Here is a 25,523-nt window from a genome sequence, read left to right as displayed (position 1 = left end):
AAAAAAAAAAAACAAACACCACAACCAAAAAACCAGAAAGAGAGAGAGAAATAGGCATTTCTTAGATATGTGAAGGCTGGTGCTCAGGCAGCAATGAAGGGGTGAGGGACCACCACAGTCTTAAAGTTACAGGCAGCTGTATAGAGAATAACCCAGAGGGTTCCCCCATTACCCAGCCACATCTCCTCACGTAGGCTCGTTCTGATAGCAGGTGTGAATCCTCCCAGGTACACTCAGCAATCCAGTAGTGCAAAGCCAAAGTACACAGAAATTGTAAGAGCACGAGACATCAAATTTTCTTCTTTGCGCAGTCGTTGCTGCTCCGTAGAGTTTGTTTGGTTAAATTCTCATCACAACATGAGACTCTAAAAGAATTGTCCATTTTCACCAATCAACAAATCTCTTAGCCCATAAATAATGGATTTATCACTCTGTGTAGGCTTGTCATCACTTAATACATGGGATAAACTCATAAGAATCCTCTGCACTTTCTTTGGTGGGTTTTAATTGACCCATTTCCAAGCTACAAAATATTTGAAACAAATGCTTTTCCTTTCTTTTTCCTCTGCTGCCGAATCTGCCTTCTGTTTCAGCTTCTGGCCATCAAAGGAGCCTGGAATACTAACATGTATTTAGTGTGATTAATTGGTGTACTTTGTATTAGAAGTGAAGGTAATTTGACACTGATTTTTACCTCTTCCTAGAGCTGCCTTGTGGCTTGAGTGATGTGCCCAAATGCCTGAACTGGCCGTAAATGCTTTGATTTCATTAATGTGCCTTAAGAGCACAATAGTTCAGATCACGTTTTGGCTACTGTTGTATTTTGTGCTGCAATAGTTTAGCATTTTTTGAGGGGGGAGACCTGTGCTAGACTTAGAGTTTTAATGAACTACATAATTTCACTGCCCCATGTATTTTATTTGCTTATTGACTGTAACGGTGCTTTGCTCTCTCTGTTTCAAGTGTTTGAAGCAATAGTTCAGCACATGATCTCTAATGATGTCTATCTTCACTTGGATTTTATTAGCAATTCCCATAGTTGTGGTTTTGGACTGAATGTATTGCCTGGTATTTCACTCACAATAACCTGGAGGTTCCTAATTTGTACGTGCTGGGGGATGATTCACAATGGGGCCAGGCTGTTTCCATGGGAAGGCCCTGGGAATGGTTTGGTGCTTTGGGAAGTGCGGTGTAAACTCTAAACTGGTGAAACATGAGCACTGAGCCCTGTTCCTGTCACGTGAGGACTTGGTTTGTGTTATCTGTGGATAATGTGCCCATAATCTAGTGGGCTGTGCTTGAAATACCACCATGCTTGTGTAAAAGCCACTGTGTGCTCTGCTGCTTTATTCAGGCAGCTTAAAGCAAAGCACTGAGATGATAGGTGTCCTACATTGACTGAGTAGTTGTCTCTGAGATAAGTGCCTGGAGATTAAAACAGCCTGTGTCTTCCTAGCACACCCGTAGCACCAAACCACGCAATTTGAGGAGCATAGAGTATTCATCTAAATCAGGAGTTTGCAGAGAAGTTGGAGCTTTGATCAGTGTTCTCAGTGTGGGTTTCAGGGGGGTTGTTTCTGTGCTGTGGCTGCTGCTTGTGGAAAATACGGAAACCTTGACTATCTAAAAGCTCATTACCCAAAGAATTTTGTGACCATGCTCACGTGCCTAAACCATGAGTTTATCTGGGCTAGCATAGCATTGCTGTGTCTTTAAATGTGATGAGCTGAAGAGGTTGAGCTTGGCAGATTTTTCAGCCTGCTTTGCTATGGGTATAAAACTTAGTGTTGTCCTGCTCAAATACATTTATCTGTCTCTCTCTCCTCACTGGTCTGTTTTGAACCCATTGAGGAATTTCCAGACACACTTGGCTGGTGAATGTCTATGAGGGTGTCTCCAAAATAACTGGAATACCCCATGTTTCATGGAAGTAGCCAGGGAGAGGAGAAAGAGGGATGCTAAGAGCCTGTTATGACAAAGTTGGATGTTCTTTGCTACCCGTGTCTCTTCATGGATGTGAGCATTGTCAACACTAAAATCCAAGTTCATAAGTAACCAGGCTTTTGGAACTACACGCTAAATTCCTTTCTTTGGCAGGCAGCTGTCTAAGCTGCTTAAGCTCCTCTCTGCAACCAGAGCAATTGTTATCCAGGAAGTAAACAGAGATTCCTGTATGTGGGTCCAAGTTGGAGCTTAGATAAAACATGAGTATTAGAGGCTGGAGGAAAGACTGGAAGAGCAGCTGTCAATACTGCGCAGGCTGTTTTTTACTTTTGAACACAAACCGAGTTGACCTCAGGGACTTGGCTGATCCTGCTCCATGCAGTGGTTGCTCTGCCACAGACCTCTGGTCCGGAGAGGCAGCAGTTCCTATTCCCCTGAAGATGTGCAACAGCACAGTTCCCCAGGCACTTGGTCCCCCATGGCTGATTTGGTTGCCCTTTGCAAACAAATGATGTCAGACTTTGATGTGAGAGAGATGTGATTTAGCACTCTGAAATTTGGAAGACACTGCGAGAGAGACCCATCATTTCAATGCTAGCCAAGAGATTAAGAGGAGCAAAACAAATGTTGTAAGTAATACTTAAACTTAGATCTCTCTTAAGAAGGATGAAGGTGTTTCAAGTCACATCTTAGATTTAGCTGGTAGAGTTAAAAATGAATCTGTGGCTGAGTTACCTGGTAGAGTGTGTCTGTAGTGCAGCTGTGATGTGATTAGTTTTAAAGGAGGGGTGAAATGCTTCTTGTAAGAGTAGCCATGACAGCATAAAGCTCACTGCAGGCTGCAAAAAACACCTGGGAAGTGGAGTGAAAACTCAGTTTGGACTTAATTATTATTGTTTCATGTGCAATGTCTGCCTTCCACTGAAATGGCATTTCAAGGAGAGAGGTCTCAGGATAGCTTCATGTGGTCAAATAAGTGATCAGCATCTTTCTATCTATGGAGATTGTCATTTTGGGCTTGTCATTAAAAAAAAAATACATAGAATATAGTTGGGTGTGTGTATCATTTGAGTATGAGGCAGCTTTCAGCCGGGCTCATTTCAGAAACAGGTTGGTTTGCTCAGGGCTTTTTCCAGTTGGGTTTTGAAAATGTGGAAGGATGGCATTTCCTCAGCCTCTTTGCAGCTGCACTCAACTTCCTGCAGTGCTGAACCACTGCTCCTGTGTTGTTAATGTAGCTGGCAATAATATAAATTGGTGTCATCTTTTAATAAGATGCTAATTAGTCTGTGTCCAAAAGTGAGCAATGGGTCACTTTTTCCAGAGGTGGCTGCTTGGGAGAGGCCAGTTGACAAGGCAAAGCAAACATCGGAAGTTTGGTCGACTTTGAAACTGAAGTAAACCTGGAAGAAGCCTGTGGGTTTTCTTTTTTGGTGGCCTTTTTTGCCTGGAAAGGAGAGACTCAAGCTAATGCAGGTGTCTGTGTTTTGGCCTCATCTGTGTGAAGTGCTGGTTTCTCATCCTGCAGTAGGAGTCAGGGAAACAGATGCTATCAGCAGCTGGAGTCACTCCCCTTCTCCTGTTTGTCCTATAGTCTGAAATATATATTCATCTGTAATTGTTGAAGATGCTTTCCCTCACATCCCTGCCCTACATGTATTCTGTTTGCTTTCACACAGTCCAATATATTTATAAAACCAGAAACAGAAAGCAAAACTTTTGAGATGTGTAGCAAAGATCATAAAGTGCTCTTAGGAACTGTTATCCAGGGAAGGACTGAGGAGAAAAACTGTATACATGAGAGCAGGTAGGATGACAAAAATGCCATCAGAGTGCTGCTACCAAGAATACATTAACACAGAGGAGAGAGAAGCTTTGCAGAGAAAACTAACTAGAAATGATGGTATGAAATGAAAAAGTGGCTTGTGATGTCAGAAAAATTAATGGGTACTTGAGTTCTTGTGAAATTACTGTAAAAATAAAGCTTGCAAAGCATTAGGATACTGTTTTGTATCTTAAGTTCCGAAATAGCATCAAATGCACTTTGCTAAATAGACCATCTTTCTGCTTGGTGCGTGTATTGCCATGGTGAGGGGAGAATTAAAAACAAATCATTTGTTCTCAAGAGATCACTAATAGAAGCTACACTTCTGAAAATAGATGTTTACGTGGAGAAGGAGACGAAGCAAGGATATTTTAGGTTTACTACCCTCTTGATACATCTGGGAAGTTTTTGGATTAGCTCGTGATTGCTTTGCTCGTCTAGTGGGAGCGGATCTGGTGGAAGGAAGCTGATGAGCAGGGCAGAGCTGCACCAGGGTGATGTGTGTGTGGATGGATGCAGCTTCCTTCTGTGCCCAGTGGGTTGGAAAACAAAAAGCCCAGTTCAGAGGGTTTTTTCTGGCAATTAGTAAGCTCCTCTTGCCTGACTAAATCCAAGTGTTGTAGTGGTTATGGTTATTAATGTAATACCATGTGTCTGTGGCATGGTAGTACCTAGCATCAGACTGATGTCAGGACACCAGATTGTCACTTTACTCCATGGATTCAGCAGGTAGGGGAGAAAAAAGATGAGGGTTTCTTCTGACATGTAAATAACTCCTGTAGTTGAATGTAGTGAGGGGAGGGAAATAACAAGCTAAATATTCTGGCATGGAGGTGCAGAGTGATGGATGGAAGACTGGTTCATGTTGTGGATTCAGGGGGGAGCATGGTCTGTTATGTTCTCAGTTTCTCAGCTCTTAAGCTATCTTCATTTATCTACCTGAGCAATTATGAATCAGGTTTGGGCCCCTTGCTCCACAGGGATGTGGGGAAAAGCTGTTTTGCAGGAGGTTTGGCTCTCCCTGTGCACTCCTTGGATTTAACTTACTGTTGAAGTCAGTAGTGGCAGCCCCTTAGGTCAGGATTTCTGCTCAGCAGTTGTGAGGCTCACTTTGGAAATTGTTCCTCCATCCAGGGGAGTGACTCTGGGGCACACCTGGAGCTGTGCACTCTCATCTTTGGGGAAGCCATCTGGAGACAGGCAACATTTTCTAAAAGATTCTTTTTTACACAATATTTAACTTCTTTAAAGGCATTTTTATGGCTTTCTGGTGTTACAAAGTTTATTGGGGCAATCTAGAAAAAAAGTCCAGTATAATTTACTGTGTCTAATTTATTACATTCCAGTTCATCTGGTTGCTGCATGGCTCTGCTCTGGCCACTTGCTGTCAGTGAAACTCTGTCTTCAGTGAGAGTGGAGGAACTCTGAAATTTTTTACAGCTTGGGAGCTGTACAAAGCAGAGCAGGTGACTCAGGAAAGGGTACTTCAGAAAATCTACTGTAACATTATAAATCCCTGCATAGAAATACAGAAACGCTAAAGCTAGAAATGCTAAAGTTTCTCCCAGAAATAGTTATATTTTAACCTGTTAGGGGTTGGTTGATTGGTTTGTTTGGGTTTTTTTGACAAAACAAACTTTTTTCACCTAATCAAACTTCAGAATTTGGGACCTAATGAGAGGTTTGATTACAAGATACAAAGCAGGTATTTATCTCAAGTTAGAAATTAGGAGTCAGGGGGATGACATATTATCTAAGCATGTTATGCTTGAACTATTCATTAGTATTTTCCCCACAGTGTTCAATTCATGCTTAAAAAGTGTCACTATCAGTGTCTAGACATAAATCTGACTAAATCCTGTTTTGTGGTGCCAGTTGTAATTGTGGTAGCTTCAGGTTTTTGTATTCATAAAAATGCATTTTCACCTGTGCAGTCAAACTATCTGTCTTAATAACTTCAGAAAGAATGAAAGGCTTTGGAAAGGTATTGAATTACTATGAAAATCTGCTCTGGATAGTATTCTTCTCACTAAAGAGTAACCACAGCCAGAATGTAAGGGAGAGAAAACAAGACCTAAGTGCCAAGGGAAGTCTGGCTCCTTTAAAATTCAGAGACCTCATTTTCTCCCACCTGCTTTTTATTCAGATTGCAAGAGGCTCTTTCCTTTTTCAGCTCCCAATTGGGTTTTCAACTTTGAATGAACTAGTTGAAATGAAGAAAATACTCACTACACCTGCTAGCTCTATCAAAAGCAGAAGTAATTAAGGCAAAAAGTCTTTCTTTGCAAGAGAAATGGAAAATGCTTACATTTGAGAGGAAAAATGTCAGTATCAGCATTTGCTCCATGGGAAAGGCTGAAAATAATAGAGCTGCTAGATGCAGAATGTGATTTCCTGGTGGTTAAATCTTGGCATGATTTCCAGTCAGGTGGTGCAGAAGTCCTGAGTTCTTCAAAATAATAAAAGTGCCTGGTTTTCAGCTACATGAGAAGAACTTGCAGAGGTAACTTACAGCTCCAACTATTTCTGTGAAATAATGTGTTTGTAAGTTTTGGTCTCAGTCCTCTTTCATCATTTTAAGCAGATAGTTTGTTTCACTTTTTTAATGTCTGGTGTGTTGTGTTGTTTTGTTTTTTAAGCACACTAAAGTACTGGGTTGTGCTTTTTGACTGACAATACTGTTGGTTTTGCCCACCTTCATGTCAAGTGAAGGGGGAGGTTACAGCTCTTCCTAGCCTGTCTCAGACCTGGGAATTGTCAGCACCCAGCCTGGTCAGGGTTTCACAATATTCAAGGTGTTAGAGCAGAAATAACAGTAACCTGCATGGGGAGCAAAAGTGGAGGAACCAAATATGTGTCACGGTTTTAGCGTTTGGGAAGTTAAGCTCAGGGCAGGAGTCTGTTCCGAGCCAGTTAAGAACTAGGAAGAGCTACTTCTTTTTTTTTTTTTTTTTTTTTTTTGTCTGTCCTTTTTGAAAAGAGTATAAAATGTTCATCTTAACTTTCTTACTACTCTCAATCAATTGATCTATGCGTTGACTTAACAGCAAAAATTCAACTGGCAGCAATCACTTTGGTGGGGAGAAAAGAAATTTGATGCTCTTGCCACATTGCCCATAAAAAAGAAACATTAATGCTTCTGTCCAAATGCAACTTTTATCGCAGTTTTGGGGGGTTGCTGATACAGTGTAGCACTTACCTAGGTGTTCAAACTGCAGTGGGATGGAATAAATAATGAGCTGATGTGAGAAGTGCATTGGTTGTGGCCAGCCCAGCCTCGTGGCATTACTTTTCAGTCATGAGATCCATGCTCTCCTGGTTTCTGCTTCCCACTCTGTCTCTGATTACAATGCTGGTTTTCTACAGACCATTTCTTACTAAATACCAGCATAACTACTGGGTTAAAATGAAGCTCCTTCAGGCCTACAACTACTATCCTAGAAATTGCTGCACCTCTGCATGTTTTTGTATCTGTGTGTATATTTATATATAAGCAAAGGGATTTTCAAATCTGGGGAATCCTGCCCAAATAGTGAGACCTGCCTTTGGCTGAGGGTCATTTTTTGGTGTGTCAGTACAGTGCTGCCTACTGGATGTATAAGACCCCCAGAGCACCCACACTGTGAGCACTAAACCTGGCTAAAATTGGTCATCCCCCTCCATCCTTCTGCTTCCAGGGAGAAACATTGCTTCCTGCTCCCTCACCCACAGTTCCATGAACCCTAAAGCCACATCTGTGTGGTGCTGAGCACAAACTGGTCAGTCATGGCTTAGCTGCAGAGAACACGAGCACCATGAGCAAGTGGACAATCAGCAGGTTCCTCTGGGGATGTGTTCTACATCTGCAACATCCTAAAGCTGTGTGTTGTCATTAGGGAAAGGATTTCCCATGCCTTGGGTATAACCTTGGGAGTAGGAAGCATGCAAAACTGTGGTTATTGGAGACTTGTTGGCTTATTTTCAGGATGAGCATTCAGAACTGCTTAAATGTCTTGTGGTGCTGGTGGCGATTTTGTTCACTACAAGTGCAGCGTTAAATTATGTGTGAGCTGCTGCTGGGCTGTGCATGGAGCTCCAGCTGGGTCCTGGCTCTCCCAAGTATCCCTCCCTTTGTGTACAGGGTTAAAGGGGTGCACTGTGTTTACCAAAGGTGCTCTGCTTGCTTCTCCAGCCAAGATTTTTCACCTGGAATACTGTGTACATTTCTTGTGCCCCCAGCATAAGGAGGATCTGGAGCACCTCCCCTATGGAGACTGGGTGAGAGAGTTGGGGCTGTTCAGCCTGGAGAAGAGAAGGTTGTGTGGAGACTTCAGAGCAGCTTCCAGAATCTGAAGGGGCCTGCAAGGAAGTCACACAGGAGCTGGAGTGACAGGACATGGGGGAATGACTTCAAACTGGAAGAGAGTAGGGTTAGATTAGATGTTAGGAAGAAATTCTTCCGTTTGAGGATGGTGAGACCCTCTGGTTGCCCAGAGAAGCTGTGGCTGCTCCTTCCTAGGAAATGTCCAAGGCCAGGGTTGGATGGGGCCTGGAGCAACCTGCTCTGGTGGAAGGTGTCCCTGCCTATGGCAGGGGGGGGAATGAGATGAGCTTCAAGGTCCCTGCCAGCCCAAACCATCCTGTGATTCTGTGAAATCCTTTCTGAGATGTTGCTGATGAGTAAACCTGTGTGGGAAAAGCAAGGAAGTGTTTAACAGCAGGAGCATCCCAGTGCTGCTTGGCAGATACCGCATCCCAGTACTGCCCATAATTGGCCTGACTTGAACTCAGGCAGGACACCCTGCAGTGAGATTGCAGGGAGCAGTCAGCAGGACAGAAAATATTTGCCTGTCCTTTAAAGAACTGGAGTGGACCTGCTGGAGTGTGCTGAGTTCTCCAAGAGCTTCTCCCAGCCTGCTTTTGCTCTCAAAGCAAGCTGGAAACTTGACAGTGTTTTTCAGAACTTGGGGTTGACACACAAACTGAACACCAGGTGGGCAGGCAGTGCCTGCAGTGCTGTGCACTGTGATGGAATGGCATTAAATCCACTGTGGCACAAAGCAGGGCTCGTGCACAGGCCTGGGAAGCTGTTGGTTCCAAGCCAGTTAAGAAGAAAAAGGAGAGTATGCTGTGAGGGAAGGATTAGCATCCTGCTTCTCCCTCGAGGGAGTTTTAGCCAAAGTGGCAAAGTGGGGAGGATAGCTGCCACCAAGCAAACAAAAAAGGCCAGGGAGAAGTTTAAAAGTTCCCAAGAGAAGGAACAAGACTGGCAGAAGGTGTTTGACAACCATTTCTGAGTGAGTCATGCTTAGCTGTCTGTCTGGAGCCAGGAAGAATTTGCAAAGCTGAATAATTGTTCCTATTTATTTCTTAAAATATACAGAATATGACAGTGTTCTAGCTCGCGTGTTTCAGTGTAAATGTCTTGCAGTGGGCTGGTATTTTCCCCTGGTTTTAATCCTTTTTTTCTTTGAAATTGCAGTCTTGCTCATCTTCTGCTGCTCCATCCTGCTATGTCTTGCTGTGCTGGTGGGAGCATGGATCCCCCTTGCTCTGGGTCAATGGCTCATGTCTCTGTGCCTCCCGCTAAAGATGAAGCCAAAAGTAATGTGTGTCTGCCTGATTTTGGCTTTCAAAATTAGGCTAATTGTATGATTGCATGCTTTGCAGAACAGCATAAGTTACAGGGTGTTTATTTTTCCTCTTGATAGCAAGCAGGTAAAAAACTTGAGCTCAAGGGCTTGCAGTCAGGTAAACCTTGATGATCAGTAATATTCAAGTTGGGACAAGGTTTGTTAAGGTTGAGTTCTACAAGAGCTCTCACAAGTATCTGTAAATATGCATACACCCACAAAACCCATTGGAACCTGTGAGAGAAGAGGCAAACTTGCCAAATTTGCAATTATTATCTAATCTGAATTTAAGATGCAATTAAGGTTTTGTAATTATAGTTCTAAGAAAACTTAATTTTGTGTTGCTCATACTGAAACAAAAGTGTGAGACTGCAGACTGAGGGATGACAAATGTGTGTATCCAGGGGAGAAGCAGCACACAAACACCTACAAGCAGTTGTAAGTGACATACTCTAATAGAAGCTATTGTAAGTTTATTAAAACATAAGGCAGTGATTGTCTTCCTGAAAGAAAAAAAGGTTGGGTGCACAACCAAGTGCTGAAGTTGTGGGGTGCCTTCCCTGGAAAGCTCAGTGCAGAACCCTGTGTTGTCTTGAGAGTATGGGAGGCTGTTCTGTGGGAGAAATCATGTCAGCCTGGTTTGGTGAGACTCAGCCTTGACATTGAAGTTGTCTGGGCTGGTTTTTCCCAGGGAACTCGTGACAGAATCTCTCTAGTTTCCCTGTTGTGAACAGAAAATCCTTATGAAGATACCATTATTTTCTTTGTCAATAAAGAGGTGCTCACTGTGAGAGAAATTCTGCAAGGAGTTCTGCTTCCTCGTGGGGGTTGTCTTGTAGCCAGCAGATTTCTGAGCAAATCAGGGTTCATTTTGGTTATCCAATCCATTTGTTCAAATAGAAGCAATGTTAACTGAGTGTGTATGCTGAGGAGAAATTGAATTTGTGTGCACTTGCTCTCTCTTTTTTCTGTGCCAAGTGTGATAAAAGGAATTGATTGAAATTAAATCCGGAAAACAGCCATTTTAATATTGCTGGTGTTTTCAGCTGTAATATTGCAGCAACAAGTTAGAGAAAATACAATTTCATCCCTAGTGGTGGCATAAGCACAGTGCTCTCTGCAGCTGTTGAGGAGGCTTAGTCATGTCAGTAACATTGCATTTAGGGCAGGGAAGAGGGAAAGCTGCCCCTCAAGTGCAGTGATGTGTAGTATTGAGGGCTGGTTTATTTTCCCTTCTGGTTGCACTGAGTTGTTTGAATGCCTTTCTTTGCTTTGTTATTATATTCTGTGGTCTTCTCTCTACCAAATACAAGTTAAACAACTGGTTATCTTGGTATTTTTTTCTTAGAGCAACTTGGATCTTGAAGATAAGAAGAAAATGTAATAACTTCTCACTACCTCTCATTCTGTATGCTTGTGAAATGATCATGAATGTCAGAGCCATGTGCACAGCTTTTTTTCTCTTTTTTTTTTGTTTACCTCCAAAGTATTGGCATCTCATTAGGATGATGAGTCAAATCAAAGGCTTTTTATTTGGTGGAAATAGTCTTATCAAAAATCTCTACAGATACTGAGCCAAACCTATTGACACGAGTGGAAATTTTTGTGGTTTGATCAAGCCCAAAGTAAGGTATATATTTCGGACAGATAGTGGTGATAATCTTTCACTCTTGACCTTTTCTGGAAACTGGCTGTGGTACTGTTTCAAGGCCAAGATGGACAAAATTTTGAGGAATGAGTTTTCATCTGATTTCATGATGGTGACTCAGTAACATTTTTTTCTTTTTGAGCTCTTATTCCTAGTTCTTCCAACTCAGAAACAAATTTTTATCTGTGACCTCAGTTTAGCTTAAGGTTCTTTTCCATACTCTTCAGTTTTGAAAATTCATGACAAGCAGGATTTTTAATGAACTCTGAACCAGCCTTGCATCTCACTGAGGCACGTTCAAGGAAATTAGACCTATTTTGTGTGAGAAAGGAAGATAATCTTTCTGTCGTGCTTAGGTTTAAAAGGCTGGGTCTGTAGTAGACAGTTTGTAATGCTGTGTGGGATGCAATTGAGTGGCTGTCTATTTTTACAGCTTATCTGGAGAATCCCTAGTACAGACTGTTCAAATGGATACCAAAACTGTTGTTATGCCTTACTTGCTTATTCCCTCTACTGACTCACTGCTGTTGATCTAAGCTCTGTTTTCCAGCCTACTTAGACACCTGTGGTTGCCAATGGTGGCTCTAAAATAAGTGAGGCCTGAGTGGAGATTGCTTTTAGGGGTGCCGTGGCAGAGTGGGCAGGAGTCTTGGGATGCTTTTCTAAAGTCTGGGGCAAAGCCCTGGGTAAAGCCTCTCTCCATTGGTTTTGTGTGGCTTCTGCATGATGGGGGACAGGCTCCCAAATTCCTCATCCCAGAAAGAGATGTAGTACAGTGCAGGAGTGGGAGTCCATCAATGACCTGCTGTCTTCCTGAACATTTTCCTGTTGTCAGGGTTGTTTGCTATGAATATATCATTTCGCTTTTAAAAGCTGGATAGCCACTGCACTTTTGTCTTTCAGCTAGAAGAGCATGTGCATTCTGCAAGGGAAAATTATTTCTTGGCAGTAACTGATTACTTCTAAGCATTGGTCATAAGGTGATCAACATATTTTTGTGTGGTATGGCCCAGAAATGTCCAGGAGAGTAACCTGCTACCCCTGTGGCAATGTGGTATTTCTGAAGGATGCTAAAATAACAAGACTGGGAGCTGTACTTTTATTTATCTGCCAAAGAAGTATAGGCAGGGCTATTGGAAGCTTTCCTTCATACCTCTGCCTTGACTTTTGGGTAGCTGCTTAGTAATCTTGGGATTTCTGATCTCAGAAGGAGAGGTGAGGGAACAGACACTTATGCTAGTGATTTTCATGCTTTTGAAAGAGAAATAGCCTGGGTTGGGTCATCAGAGAGGTTTGGAGGGTAGAAAGTACACTGAGAAAAGAGCCATTTTCTTCAGCTCCTGGTTTCTGCTGCTTTTATCTGTCCCCGTACTCATGAAGCAGCTCATGGAACAGGTCAATCTCACTTTTGAATAAAAAAGGTTTTATTTTCCTTGTGTATTTTTGATGAGCAGAGTTTGTAAAATTCTGAAAAATTATCAGGAAACTCTTGATGGACAGCAAAATGCATTTTATGTACTGCTGCTGACTTGCAACATCATTAACCCTTCTTCACAGACAGGGTTTGCCAAGTTTATATGGACATCAAGGAGGCTTAAAAAGCTTCCTCTGAAAAATACAATATTTTAGAATGTTGTGGTGAAAGGTAAAATTCAGTGATCTAAAAGTTTCGCTCATTTCTCAAATAGCAAAAGTAGGTAAAATACCAGGTTTCAGGGTGGGGGCAAGATGTTCAAGGCAAAAGATGTCTGTAATTAGTTTCATAGGTGGAGGTGAATATGGCACAGTAGAGATGGCAAAAGCACGTTCAGAAAAACTGAAGGCAAAGGTCTAGAGAGGTAAGTACTGCCTGCCACAGTTTTTGTTGTTCTTAAGCTCATTAATTCTGACTGGGTTGGAATATTAGGATTAGTGGACCAATTTCTAACTTCATGCTCATATTCATGCAAACATCATGAACTTCAGAAAGATTGCACACACATGACAGCAATAAATTAATTAAAATCTGGAGTTCAAACTGAATATACTGTATTATAGAATGATTAATGCCTTAATTTTTAATGTTGAGGTCATAAATAGCTATGTTTCATGAAATGCTGTAATGTGCTTGTCCATTTGGGGTTTTTTAAACCTGATTTCTTAATGAAATGGGGCTGATGCAATCACACTACTGTCATTCTACCTTCTAATGGCCTTTGATCTTGGTGGCACATTCCAGTGACATTTGGCAGAGGTAGAAGTCTCCAGGAAATTTAATCATTAGGACTTCCATGAATGTAGAAAGCTGGGTAAAGGAGAAGGGTTGTATTCTGACTTCTACTGAGAGGCACATAGTTACCTTTTGGAAACCAGAGAATCCATGTGAGTGTGGGGCCTCATGACACAACTCCGTTCCCAAGTCCAGGACAGACCCACTGGCCAAGGCTGAGCCCATCAGAGATGGTGGTAGCACCTCTGGGATAATGCACTGAAGAAGGAAGGTGGGAAAGAACTGCACAGCAGCAATTGTAGCCAGAGAGAGGAGTGAGAATATGTGGGAGAAGCCCTGGGGACTCCAAGGTCAGTGTAGAAGAAGGGCGAGGAGGTGCTCCTGGCACTGGAGCAGAGATTCCCCTACAGACCCTGGCGAGGCCGCTGTGCTCCTGCAGCCCATGGAGATCCATGGGGATGCAGAGATCCATCTGCAGCCTCTGGAGGAGCCCACATGAGAGCCTGAAGAAGGCTGTGACCCTCTGGGAAGCCCAGGCTGGAGCAGGTTTGCTGGCAGGACCCTGCAAGGGACCCACTCTGGAGCAGCATGTTCCTGAAGGATTTCACCCCATGGAAGGGAACCAGGCTGGAGCAACTGGTGAAAAACTCACTTTGGAGAAGTTCATGGAGGACTGTCTCTTGTGGGAGGGACTCCCTGTGGCAGCGGGGAAGGGTGTGAGAAGTTCTCTCTGAAAAAGAAGGAGCAGAGATGAGTGATGGACTCACATCACAGCCCCATTCCCTGTCCCTCTGCACTGCTGGGCAGGAGGAAATACTGAAAATCAGGAAGTTGAGCCCAAGAAGAAAGGGAGGGTTTAGGGGGGGAAGGTGATTTAAGATTTGGTTTTATTTCTCGTTCACCTGGTCTGCTTTGATTAGTAATAAATTGAGCTGATTTCTCCACATGGAGTCTGTTCTGCCCATGATGGTGATTGGTGAGTGGTCTCTCCCTGTCCTGTCCTTACCCTCACCTCACCCACAAGCCTTTTGTTGTGTTTTCTCTTCCCTGTCCAGGTGAGGAGGGGAGTGATAGAGTTGCCTTGGTAGGCACCAGTCCTCCAGCCAGGGTCAGCCCACCACACCAAGACATTTGTCTCCTTGCCCTTTTCTTGAGAGGCATAGAAATAAGGGAGGGAGCCCTGAAGGATGCAAAGAATTTAGGAACTTTTTCATCAGAGCAGATAAAGGATCAAAACCAGGCTGGATGGGGCTCTGAGCAACCTGGTCTAGTGGGAGGTGTCCCTGGCTGTGGTGTGGAGGTTGGAAGTAGGTGATACTTAAGGTTTCTTCCAACCCAGAGCATTCTATGATCCTGTGTTCAACACTGGGGAGGGGTCTCTGACTACAGAAGTCCAACAGCCCTGAAAGGTGAGGTTCTAAAAGGCAGTGAAAGTCCTCTTTGGTTTGAGCTGGGTTTTACCCTGGCGCTGTCTGGCAACGTGGCTGTGAAAAGCAGGCCCTTGGTGAGGATGTGAAAGCAGAGGGAGTACTAAAATTCCCTACAGTTCTCAGTGTGGCTGTATAGGAGGAAATGAAGGTTTTGTGGTGAAAGGTCAGGGCTGTGAAGTTACAAAGTGTTTTAGAAAAACGAGCAAAAACAAGAGTTTGCCAGCAGGTCTTTAAAAATGCAGATGATATGGGTAGACTTTAAAAAAAAGAAAAATGTAATAGTGCTGAGACTTGCTGTTGTAGACTAGGACAGGTGTTTACTTCTTAGATACTTCACTAAGCTGATCTTAACACATATGTCAAATGCAGAAGTGGTGCTTTTCCTTGTTTCAGCAAATACTGATTTCCCTATCCTTCCCCCACCCTGACCATGGGATACAACAGAACAGCTGCTGGAGCACCTTTTTTTGCCTGTTGCCCTATCCCTGGTTTGCCTGGCAGTCCTACACAGGCAGGCCAGAAAATTAAAGAATTCCAGGATTAAGGTTAACTTCAAATTATCTTAAAAGTCAAATACAATTAAGTGAGGAATTGTCAAAACAGAGACTGGAAGGTTCTGTATCCAGCGGTGAAACTGGAAGAATCAGACAACAGCAACAGGATGAGAGGAGGTGGTCTCAAGCTGTGCCAGGAAGGCTCAGATTGGACATAAGGAGGAATTTCTTAATGGAAGGTGTTGTTAAGCATTGAAGCTGCCTGGGGAAATGGTGCAGTTACCATTCCTGGAGGTGTTCAAGAAGTGACTGGACTGGGGGGCTTTTCCAACCTTAGTGATTCTATGGTGCCCAGCATGTGGGGCTGGATGCCAGTGCAAGAGTGAGAAATCTTGTTTGCCGTGTGCAACAAAGCTGGAGAAACCATCATGCTGCAGTGTAGCGTCCTTTGGGGTCTGTAAAACAGCAATGTCCTTAATGTAAGGGAGAAATACCAGAGTGCCATGGACATCCTCAAAGCCAAGAGGCTGTGGAAGTGGAGCCAAACCACTTTATTTCAGGATAGATAATACCTGACATTCCTGTTTCTGCTTGTGGCATTTGCATGTCCTTTGTGCCCCTGTCTGAAAGGGGCCAAGCTGTGCATCGAAAGGCTCTAAGTGCTGATGTGATGACTGTGACAGACAGAATCATGATGGAAAAGCTTCCAAGATCCTCAAGTCCAGCCTTTGAATGGTTTGACACTAGACAGAGTCATCAGCAAAGCTGCTTGCACGTGGCTGTGCAGAGGGCAAGCAAGAACTCAAGAAATAGCTTGGGGGGAGTGGAGGCAATTGTTCTTTCCTTGTTTGTTTGAACTGGCTTTTGAAATACACCAGATGAAGAGAATGACTCTGGTCTTGAAGTGAAGAACTTGGATGTTTAATGCTTGGTAGTGTTTATTAGAGCATGCCAGTGGAAAAGACAAACAAGCCCAGTGCTAGGGAGTCACTGGATGCCACGGCTGCCTCCCACATGGCACTGTGTGAACACTGGTGTGGTGTTCTGGCTGTGTGAGACAACTGGAGCCTTTTGGGGAGGGAAGAGGAAGGAGAGCTCCACTTGTTCCTTTTCAAACAGAAGTCTCTGCTTCCCAACAGCTGTTCTTAAAGTAATTCATTAATGGAAGAAATGTTTCTTTCATCCTTACAGGAAAACACTGAGAGAATTTAGATTATTTATCATAAGCTCCAACACTATTCATCTTGCTTTGCTTTGCTTTCTGTGGTAGGCACAATACTGGCTGTGTTCAACCAGGCTCTTTTTTTTTGCCTCTCTAATGTGAAGTGGGTAGGTTACTAATGATGCAAATGGATGTTAATTGTGCAAAAACTAGACACTCTGTGCCTTGAAAAGCAGTACCTGATTGGTAGAAGAGAGGATAGAAAACAAGTTTTCACAATAAAATTGCTGTAGAGTTTTATAAATAGCAGCACACTGTAAGCAGGTGGTGAGTGAAAATGGTTTGATTCCTCACAGCTGGCAGGGACTTTATTTTTGGACAGTGGGTCCACATCACCTTGGGACACGTGACTTGTCAAAAGTATTTGTTACCATTTGCTGCTTAATCTGGTCATCTGCCACACTTATAAAAGATGGGCATAAAAACCATCAGCAAGCTGTGGCTGTGGCAGAAAATCAGGGTCGAGCTTTTAGTTTCTGGGTGTGACCTCGAGGCCTGGCTGGCCTTGCAGGGCTTTGAGTACCCAACAGGTCAAACAGGCCAGTGCTGGATAATGTGGGTTTTGCAATAAACTCAGTTTGGTGGCTTGGTAAATACAGTTTTCTGGGTTAACTTTGTGCTGACAGGAGTTGTAGTGGGTCAGGCTTGTCTAAGCTCCTGTGGCATTCTGCTGGTTCAGACGGTGCCAGTTTTTCTGCACCTGGTATAAATATGGCACTGCTCAGAGTTAAGTGCTCTGGCTAATTTGGTGGAATCAAGATTCTACACCAATGCCCTTTCCAGATCAAGTTTGTACTGCTACACAGCCTAAGGCTTTTTTATTACTTTACATTTTTCTCCATGTTAACTGGTGTATTTGATCATGGAACTGTGGCTTGACAAAGTGAGAAGTTATTAAACCTGCTCCAGCATGGGTTTTGAATGTGGAAACACCTGATTTCCATTTCCATGCCTCACTGTTTGCAGACTGATGCTGTGTGTGACCAGCCCTGCTCTTTCCAGGGTGAGGTTCCTGTTGCACAGAACAGCACCCCTGAAGGTACAGCCCCTGTTGGCCCATCAGGGTTCCACTGCTCACTGTGAGTTCAGGGCTCTGTGTTCCTCCCAGTGTTAACTCCCAATTATGTGGTATTTGTTTGAAGAGAGGTGTGAGATTAGTCTCTTCAGCAAACAATAATCTTCCTGGTGGGCTGTAAATTGTAAATAATGATTCCTTCCTATTTTGGGCAGGGATTTGCACCATCACCAGTTTATTATGTGAAGACCTGCATGAGGCAGGCTTGGAGAGCAGAGTGTTTATTGGGTTGGGTTCCTCTTGATGAATGAGCCTGGACTGTTTCAAGGTTTTTGCTTTGTCTTTCCTCACAGCTTGTAAATCCACTCTCCATTTGACTCTTTGTTGTTGTTCTTCCTCTTTCAGGACAGTTATTCTGAGTGACGGCCCTTGCACACGCTTCTGAGTGGTTATCATGGGCTTCATTGCCTTTCTGAAGACCCAGTTCATAGTTCACCTCCTCATTGGGTTCGTCTTTGTTGTGAGTGGACTGATCATTAACTTCATTCAACTATGCACGCTGGTCCTCTGGCCCATCAACAAGCAGCTTTATCGCCGAGTAAACTGTCGCCTTGCCTATTCCCTTTGGAGCCGTGAGTATGCTGGGATGAGGCTGGGGAGGGGTTTTCCTTGGCTTTGCTTTTGTTAACTGAAAAAAAAACACATTTGCACACAGAGACGGGAGAAATGGTAAGCTGGATGTAGATTCTTTCAGAGCAGGTCAAAATAGCCTCTGTTTTTTCTGGAATACTGGGAAATCATACAGAAGTCAAGGATCTGATGTATGTTGTCACTCTGGCATTCAAAAAAGTGGGGAGTAAAGCACCTCTGCACCTCCAGCCTTATCTGGACTGAGGGGAGTTGTTAATTCTGTCTCAATGCCATCTTCATCCAGTATCAGCACCTATGCTAAGGGACAGTTCTGAGAGTGGCTCAGCTACTGAGCAGATGAGCAATATTCACCCTGTAGGGGCCGAAGTTGATTGTGTGGGCTGCAGAGGGGGAGGTCGGTCTGAAAGTATCTCCTGTAGATGTCTCTGCAGCTGAACTGTGTGACAAACTTCAGAGTCCCCTTACACCCTGCAGTGCCTGTCTCTGAGGCCAGGGTCTTCTCTTGTGAGCAATTTGTCAGTGTTTTCTTCTGCCCATGGGCCAGCTGTGCACCGAGTGCAGCTTCTTTGTTCTCCTCTTTCAGACCTTTGCAAAACTTCATCCCTGTGGATGCCTTCTTTTTCTCCTCACAGACCTTAACGGGGGGCTGGATTTCTGAAAATGTTTTTGAGTGTTTGGAAACCTCCTTAGCCCAAATGTCACCTCCTGTTTCAGCAGTGAATCATCTAATCGGTTTCCATTCTCCATCCCTTCCCAGTATGCACGGCCACTTACCTTAGTGCTCAGCTCAGCATCCAACTCCCACTTTGGCTAAATGAGTCACCAAAATGAGCACTGAAATTACAGTTCAGCTGTCCACTGACAGGCACCCACATTTTGTAAATCATTGATGTGAAGTACCACCAACAAAAACCCTCTGAGGTGTCTGGTTTGGTCTCTTCTTAAGCTTGTTGTCCCTGCTTTCACTGTGCTTTTTGTCCTGCCTACTGAGAAGCACAGGAGAAAGGAAATGAAATAGAGTAGCAGGCAAATTGTCAGGAAAAAAAGGTATTGTAATAGAAGAACTTAGTAGAAATTCCAAAATTAGTTTGGTTGGATGAGAGTGGGGATATATAGGAGTTTTTATTTTTAATTTGCTTGTAAGAATTTCTTTGTGCATTTAATAATCTAGAATACGATCTCATGCTGAAAACTATTGTTGCATTAATAGTTTGGATTTTCTGAGGATATGAACTGCTTGTTCCTGTAAGGCTTTAGGCTCAGCTCCTAGTTAGCATTGTTTAAATGCTAACATTTTAAATGCTGTTATCTTCTAAACACTGGAAATAGCACACCATTGTTCAAAGAGATTTGGAGAAGCTGGGTAGATAATTGGGTTGTACCTAGGATAACCCCTAGTGTATAGCCTGTTATAAATTAACACATTGGGAAATTAAACTATGAAAATTATTGTAAATGTTACATGGGATTGCAGAGAGCTGATGCCCTATAATGGAAGAGCTGACAGAATATGCACTTCAATTGTGATTTATTTATAGCAATTTAGGTAAGCTGTGTAAATGCAGCAGCCCCAGTGTTGTCATTCATAATGAAATATATCTCAGTATGGAGAAGCCTTTTGGCAAGGAACCTGTACATTGGTGCTCTGCTCTGGATGCTGCATTTTGCTCGCTTACTCCAAGCTGTTTGTGGTTTTAGGCTGAGGGTCTGTAAGAGAAGCTGCTCTGCCCAGCTGGCAGAGGATCAGTGTGCAGGGATGGATACACAGGTAATGGTGTTCCTGGCTCTGTACTGAAAACCAGGCTTTATTCTTACTGTATCTCCTCTCAAACACAAAAGCCCAGCTTCCAAAGGGGAGGGAGAGAGACTCTACCCAGTGTTCCTGACAGACATTTGGGGAAGAAGGTGTGTTGGGCTCTGGCCCCAACGTAGACCCGTAAATTCGTGACAGGTAGTCTGTGCTTCCAGCTCTCCCACGTCAGCTCCTTTCAGATGAATCACACCCTTGGAGAGTGCAGCGTGTTTGGGTTAGTCCGGTTGCAAAAATAACCTCTCAAATGTTGGTACTTTCAGCTGAGGGATGTGCTGTGCCCCTTGTTTGCTTTGTTCCTGGGGGGTTTATGAGGCTGTAAATGCACCTGCTTTGGAGTCTGGGAACCCCAGCCACAGGGGGTGGTTGAAGCCAGGTGTTGGTTATTCCCTACAGGAAATATCCTGGGCAGTGCAAGTGTTCCCATTCCTTCATTCAGAAGAATGTTCTTACTGTAGCATTGGCAGGATCAGTGCCATGCAAAGCAGCTGTAACCCACACACCGAAAAAAGGAAACGAGCCCACTCCTGGTTATAATTACATCATTTGTCAGCACACTTGTAAAGGACAATCTGTTTCCTCATGTTAATCCTTTGGCTTGTCAACCCTTCTCTCTCAGTATGGACTCTGGCAAATTCTCCACTGTTACAGGGAGAAAGGTGAGAGAAATGTTCTGCAGAAAGTCATCCACACTGGCCTCTGCAGATTTTTTTTTTTTTTGAAAAGAAACACACCCAGTTGATTACAATTTTTCTAAGAAAATGCAGCAGTTGTAGCAGGTACTGGAGATGTTCCTCCTTGGTACATAGTCAGCAATGGAAAGGGAAAATTGCTCAGAGTACCACTCTGTGTTCGGTACTACTGCTCAATTCTCCTGGCCACCTGCTTGGAAGGTGCTCTGAGGACATTCTTGCTGTCCTCTTTCTCCTTTTACTGAGCCAGGATAACCAGAGAAAGGAAGGTAAGTGATCACAAAGCATGCAAAGCTGGGAAGCAATGATAGGAACCTGTACGTGGTGTAAAGGAACAAGACAATTCTGTCCTTCCTCTGCCATATTTCCAGTTCACTGGGATTAAGCTCTGTTGGTCAGCAACGTGCATAACTTTGTTGTGCCTCCAAATGAGCAAGTGCAGAAAGTGATACAAGAGAATAACCTGGTGGGTGAGCAAGTGGTCATGAGTGAAAAAAACCAGTGCTAGGTAAGCGCTCTATCTTCAGCAGATCAGGACTGGTTTTCCCCTTTATTCACCTAGATACTGTGTTTACCTTCTCTCTGGTGTGGTGCAAGACTGGATCCTAAACTCTTGTTTAGCTGTATGGATAGGTGACCTTGTCTGATCCCACCGATCAGAAACCCTTGTGCAGGAAGGTGCTGCCCTGTTTGGCAAAACCAGGATCTCCCATTAGGAAGCTGGAAAACCTCCTGGCAGAGCCTGACAGAGGGAACAGAGCGGGAACCCTGCAGGTGTAGTAACGTGGGAAGGGTTGGACTCTTTTTAACTGCCGTATTTGTGCAACTAGATTTTTATTTCATCCATGTCTCATTGAAAAGAGAAAATACCAATGACTACACTTTGCAGGGAAGCAAATCTTCCTGCTGGGAGGATGTACTATTCTCATACTTTTTATAGTTGTCCCATGATGTAAGCAATGCCTTCCATCTGCCTCGATGTACTGAAATGAGGGAAATAAGCTAACCATAGCAACTACAGTCAGTGCGTGCTGAATTTAAGTGGAAGGGGGTTTTATGATGAAAAAAGGGGAGGTAGAAAATAAGAATGGGTAACAAATATTCAGGGTGGAATAAGAGTTGCTGTGATATTTTAAAGTTGGAGTAAGTGGAGGGAAAAGGACTCGTTCTTTTGCAGTGAAAGAAAGACACAATTTACCATTCCTGTCTTTGCCCAGGTATTTTAATAAATTAGCTCAATTCTCTGCTGTTTTAAACTCTGGGTTGATGATCATAATGCAGAACAATTAGAGCCCTGTGTTGTAATATTAAAATCTTTCATAGAAGATCTATGTCACTGCATCCCTTTTAAAGACCTTTATTGGTCTGTTTACCTCCATAAGGCTTGTTTCATGTGGAGTAAAAACATTAGGCTGCATCTATGCATAATTTGTATTCCACCTGGGAGGAACTGTACTCATTTAGTGGAGCAATCAACGGCTCCACTGTCTGTTTCCAGGCACAAAAGTCTTCAGGCTTTTTTTCCAGTGATCATGAAATTTTGCATTTGTAATGCAATGCCCAAACTTGTTGCTGTTAAAAACTTGCTAAATTATCCATAATGCATATGTCTGGTGCCTTGAATACTCCTTAGGGATGGTAATGTGGTTTGGTCTGTTCCCTTCTAAGCTTTTGTTTCATCTCTGCTGGGTGGGTTGGAGAAGGTGACAGTGTTGGGAGTTGGGAGAGACCGAGCACTGAATGGGGCTGAGGATGAAACACTAAATGCTTTCTGTAAGGGGCACCCCTAACTCCTCTCTCCACCTTCATCATATTTGCTAGAGTTGGTAATGCTGCTGGAATGGTGGTCAGGCACAGAGTGCACCCTGTTCTCAGATGAGGCCACGGTGAAAACCTTTGGGAAGGAACACGTCATCATCATCCTGAACCACAATTTTGAGATCGACTTCCTGTGTGGCTGGACGATGACAGAGCGTTTTGGAGTGCTGGGGGTACGTGGGCTGTGAGCTTTCCCTTCCTCTGCAGGGTGATAGTCTGTTTAAAACCCATGTATAAACAGTTTCCTTGCATTTAAGTTCCCAGATCCAACTCCATCATCCTAGTGTGTTTGACCACGTTGCACAAATCAGCAAATGACGTTTTTGGATTGTCGCTTTTGTTTTTTTTCTCCAAGAGTTCCAAAGTTCTTGCTAAGAGAGAGCTGCTCTATGTGCCCCTAATCGGCTGGACGTGGTACTTCCTTGAGATTGTTTTCTGCAAAAGGAAATGGGAAGAGGACAGAGATACAGTTATTGAGGGATTGAAACGTTTGTCTGATTATCCTGAATATATGTGGGTAAGTGTTGAGTCCCTCCTCTGGTGTTGGCTGCGAGAAGTGAAACGGTGACAGACTGGTGACTGTAGCCTGGTCTGTCAGGAGAAGGTGTGCTCACTTCCAAGTGTTGTCAGGGAAGAGCTATACTCTGTTTCAGGAGGTCTTTTGGCATATGCTGGTAGAAAACTGCTGTTTGCCTGTTGGTAAGGGAAGTCCTTTGGGAAACAGATCAGAAGCTTGAGAATAATATATAAATCAGGCGTGTGTGATACTTAACGATTTTATCCAAACTTATTTTTACCTATTAAAAAAAAGCCTACATTTGATTACTACATCTGTATAACATTTTCTGAGGTAGGCTGAAAAGATGCATAAACAAAAAGCTTTTTTGGAGAAGTGAGTGAATTAGACTGCACAGACCATAGATTTTGATAGAAAGTTCCTGTTAGTGTGTTCGTTGATACGTGAAATTACAGGTTTCCCAAAAAGTCTCTGTGAGAACATATGGCAAGCTTATACCTGCTTCTGCAGTTATATTTTTATTTTGACATTATTTAAAATCAAGGGTAAAACATCTCTGTTTCATTGTGTGCAATGCTGTTAGACTTCACTGCAACAGCACAGTGGTGTAATCAACCCATTAACCTCCTTAGAGCTTTGAATGCAAAGGTTTTGATAAATTCTCAGTTTTGCTTTTATAGCAGCATATGTAATGTACAATTATTTGGCTTATGAAACATGAAGAGGCTTTTTATGCATTTTAAGTGAGTTTTCAGTATTACCCAGTACAGCTTGTTAAAATGAATAGTGAAACATTAAGCCTTAACTAGAACATTGTGAATGGATTATAATTTTCTACCATGACAAAGATAAAAAAAGTAAGAATCTGGAGAATATATTTTAAGCTACTTAATTGCTTGAATATATGGATATGAATTATATTGAAGATACCTTCCTGATTAGTATGGGAGGAAAAAAGAAAAAACAGAAAAAACCCTACCAATTAGAAAATCTCAAGACTGAACTTGAGCTTCAAATCTATACATTTTAATGATTCTACAACTGAGAACCAAGGACTAGGCTCTAGGGAAAACAACGAGAAAATGTAAGTGCAAAATGTAGTTAGCATTGATTATTTAAATCAAGACTTCCTGCTTGGTAATTGAAATAATGATTAACATTTACTCGAGCGACTCAATTTCCTAATTTCTGTGCATTCTAAAGGCCACAATTAGGGCTGTCTTTTTGTCACCTCAGATTTGGTACAAGTGCTGTTAAATGTAAAGGTAATGGTAAATGAGTTGAGTTGGTGCTTATGCCTGATACTTGGTGAAGAGATGAGACAGATGAGACAATCGAAGTGTGTGCACATGTATGTTCATCTTGGACAAATTTTCAGTATTCTGCTGGATTTCTTTTGATATCTCAAGATATCCTTGGGTTTTTTTGCTTTTGTCTGGCACAGTTTCTCCTGTACTGTGAAGGAACTCGTTTCACAGAGACCAAGCACCGCATCAGTATGGAAGTAGCTGAATCCAAGGGGTTGCCTAAACTGAAATACCACCTGTTGCCCAGAACCAAAGGTTTCACCACTGCTGTCCAGTGTCTCAGGGGAACAGGTAACTGCCAAGCTTTGCAGCACTTGTAACGTGTTATTTAATTGCACACTCTGTGTAGCCCAGTGTAGTCTACTCTGTTGTCCATTACAATTAGTGAGCTGGCAGTAACGGGGATCCAGGCTGTCAGCTGGTAATTTGTAAATTGCCACAGAACTGTCAGATACCGGTCTTTAAAAATACTAAAAACCTTTTTATGTTGCTTAGTTCACCAAGTCATCTGGTGTTTTACAGAGCTGGGAATGTCAGGGGGCTGGTGCAGATAAATGTGATGTGTAAACACAAAATAGTGAAGGACTCTGTGACATCATTAATGCACAAGGCTCTGTTGCTGTCTCAGGCCAGGATGCCAGAAGGTGCTTGCTAGAATTTTTGCTGTTATGGTTTTTTTTTATTTTTTTTTCCCAACAGTTTCAGCAGTGTATGATGTAACACTAAATTTCAGAGGAAACAAGAACCCGTCTTTATTAGGAATTCTTTACGGAAAGAAATATGAAGCAGATATGTGTGTAAGGTGAGCATATACTGATGGAGGTGAGCCCTAAGATGCATACTTTGTCACATTGAAGTGTATTAGATTTTAGAGGGTAATTTCCCTTCTTGTAGTCCACTTTTCCTTGTCCTTCAGCTTCAGTGGTCCCTTGTAGTAGAGAGTGTAAAACTCCTTTACATGCCGGTTTCTCTCCCTCACTCACATGGTTTGATCAGCAGATTAAAAATCAAATAATGCTGAAATTCAGACATCCTATGAATGAGGTGGGACATTGCTTACATTCCTCACTGTTCCTCTGCCTCAAAGAGTAGCTGCTAACACCTAACCCCATGGAGCACATACACATATGCATGCACAAACACACACCCCTTCTCTTTCTTGCTTTCTCCTTGCTGCCTTCTGCTTCAAAGGCTTCCTTGTGATCATAAAAACAACCAATCCTGTTGATCTTCTTTTCCCTCTTATGTTTGGACCTGAGAGATGACCTGATTGTTCTTTCCACAGTTCTTTGGACAGTTTGCTTCCGCTTCTCTGCGGGAGTCACCCAC

At 43.0% G+C, this 25,523-nt stretch overlaps 1 protein-coding gene across 7 annotated transcripts in view; it reads left to right on the top strand.

The window, feature by feature from the left end:
* The window catches only part of AGPAT3 (1-acylglycerol-3-phosphate O-acyltransferase 3), a 72,027-nt gene that overhangs the window by 34,455 nt on the left and 12,049 nt on the right, over window positions 1-25,523 (top strand). For 6 of the 7 annotated variants that reach the window (XM_017733301.1, XM_017733299.1, XM_017733302.1 and 3 more), the window contains 5 exons: window positions 17,805-18,031; window positions 22,374-22,543; window positions 22,726-22,887; window positions 24,332-24,485; window positions 24,894-24,996. In XM_017733301.1, coding sequence (XP_017588790.1) covers window positions 17,854-18,031; window positions 22,374-22,543; window positions 22,726-22,887; window positions 24,332-24,485; window positions 24,894-24,996 — 767 coding nt within the window. In that variant the 5' untranslated portion in view covers window positions 17,805-17,853. Of the gene's footprint in view, window positions 1-4,296; window positions 4,309-10,475; window positions 10,481-17,804; window positions 18,032-22,373; window positions 22,544-22,725; window positions 22,888-24,331; window positions 24,486-24,893; window positions 24,997-25,523 lie in introns of those variants that run through there. The other variant, XM_017733304.1, reaches the window with a different exon arrangement.

The sequence above is a fragment of the Corvus brachyrhynchos genome, unplaced genomic scaffold (assembly GCF_000691975.1).
Source record: "Corvus brachyrhynchos isolate BGI_N302 unplaced genomic scaffold, ASM69197v1 scaffold32, whole genome shotgun sequence".
Taxonomy (NCBI): domain Eukaryota; kingdom Metazoa; phylum Chordata; class Aves; order Passeriformes; family Corvidae; genus Corvus; species Corvus brachyrhynchos.
The sequence above is the reverse complement of the archived record's forward strand: the minus strand, read 5'-3'. Positions and strand labels throughout refer to the sequence as shown.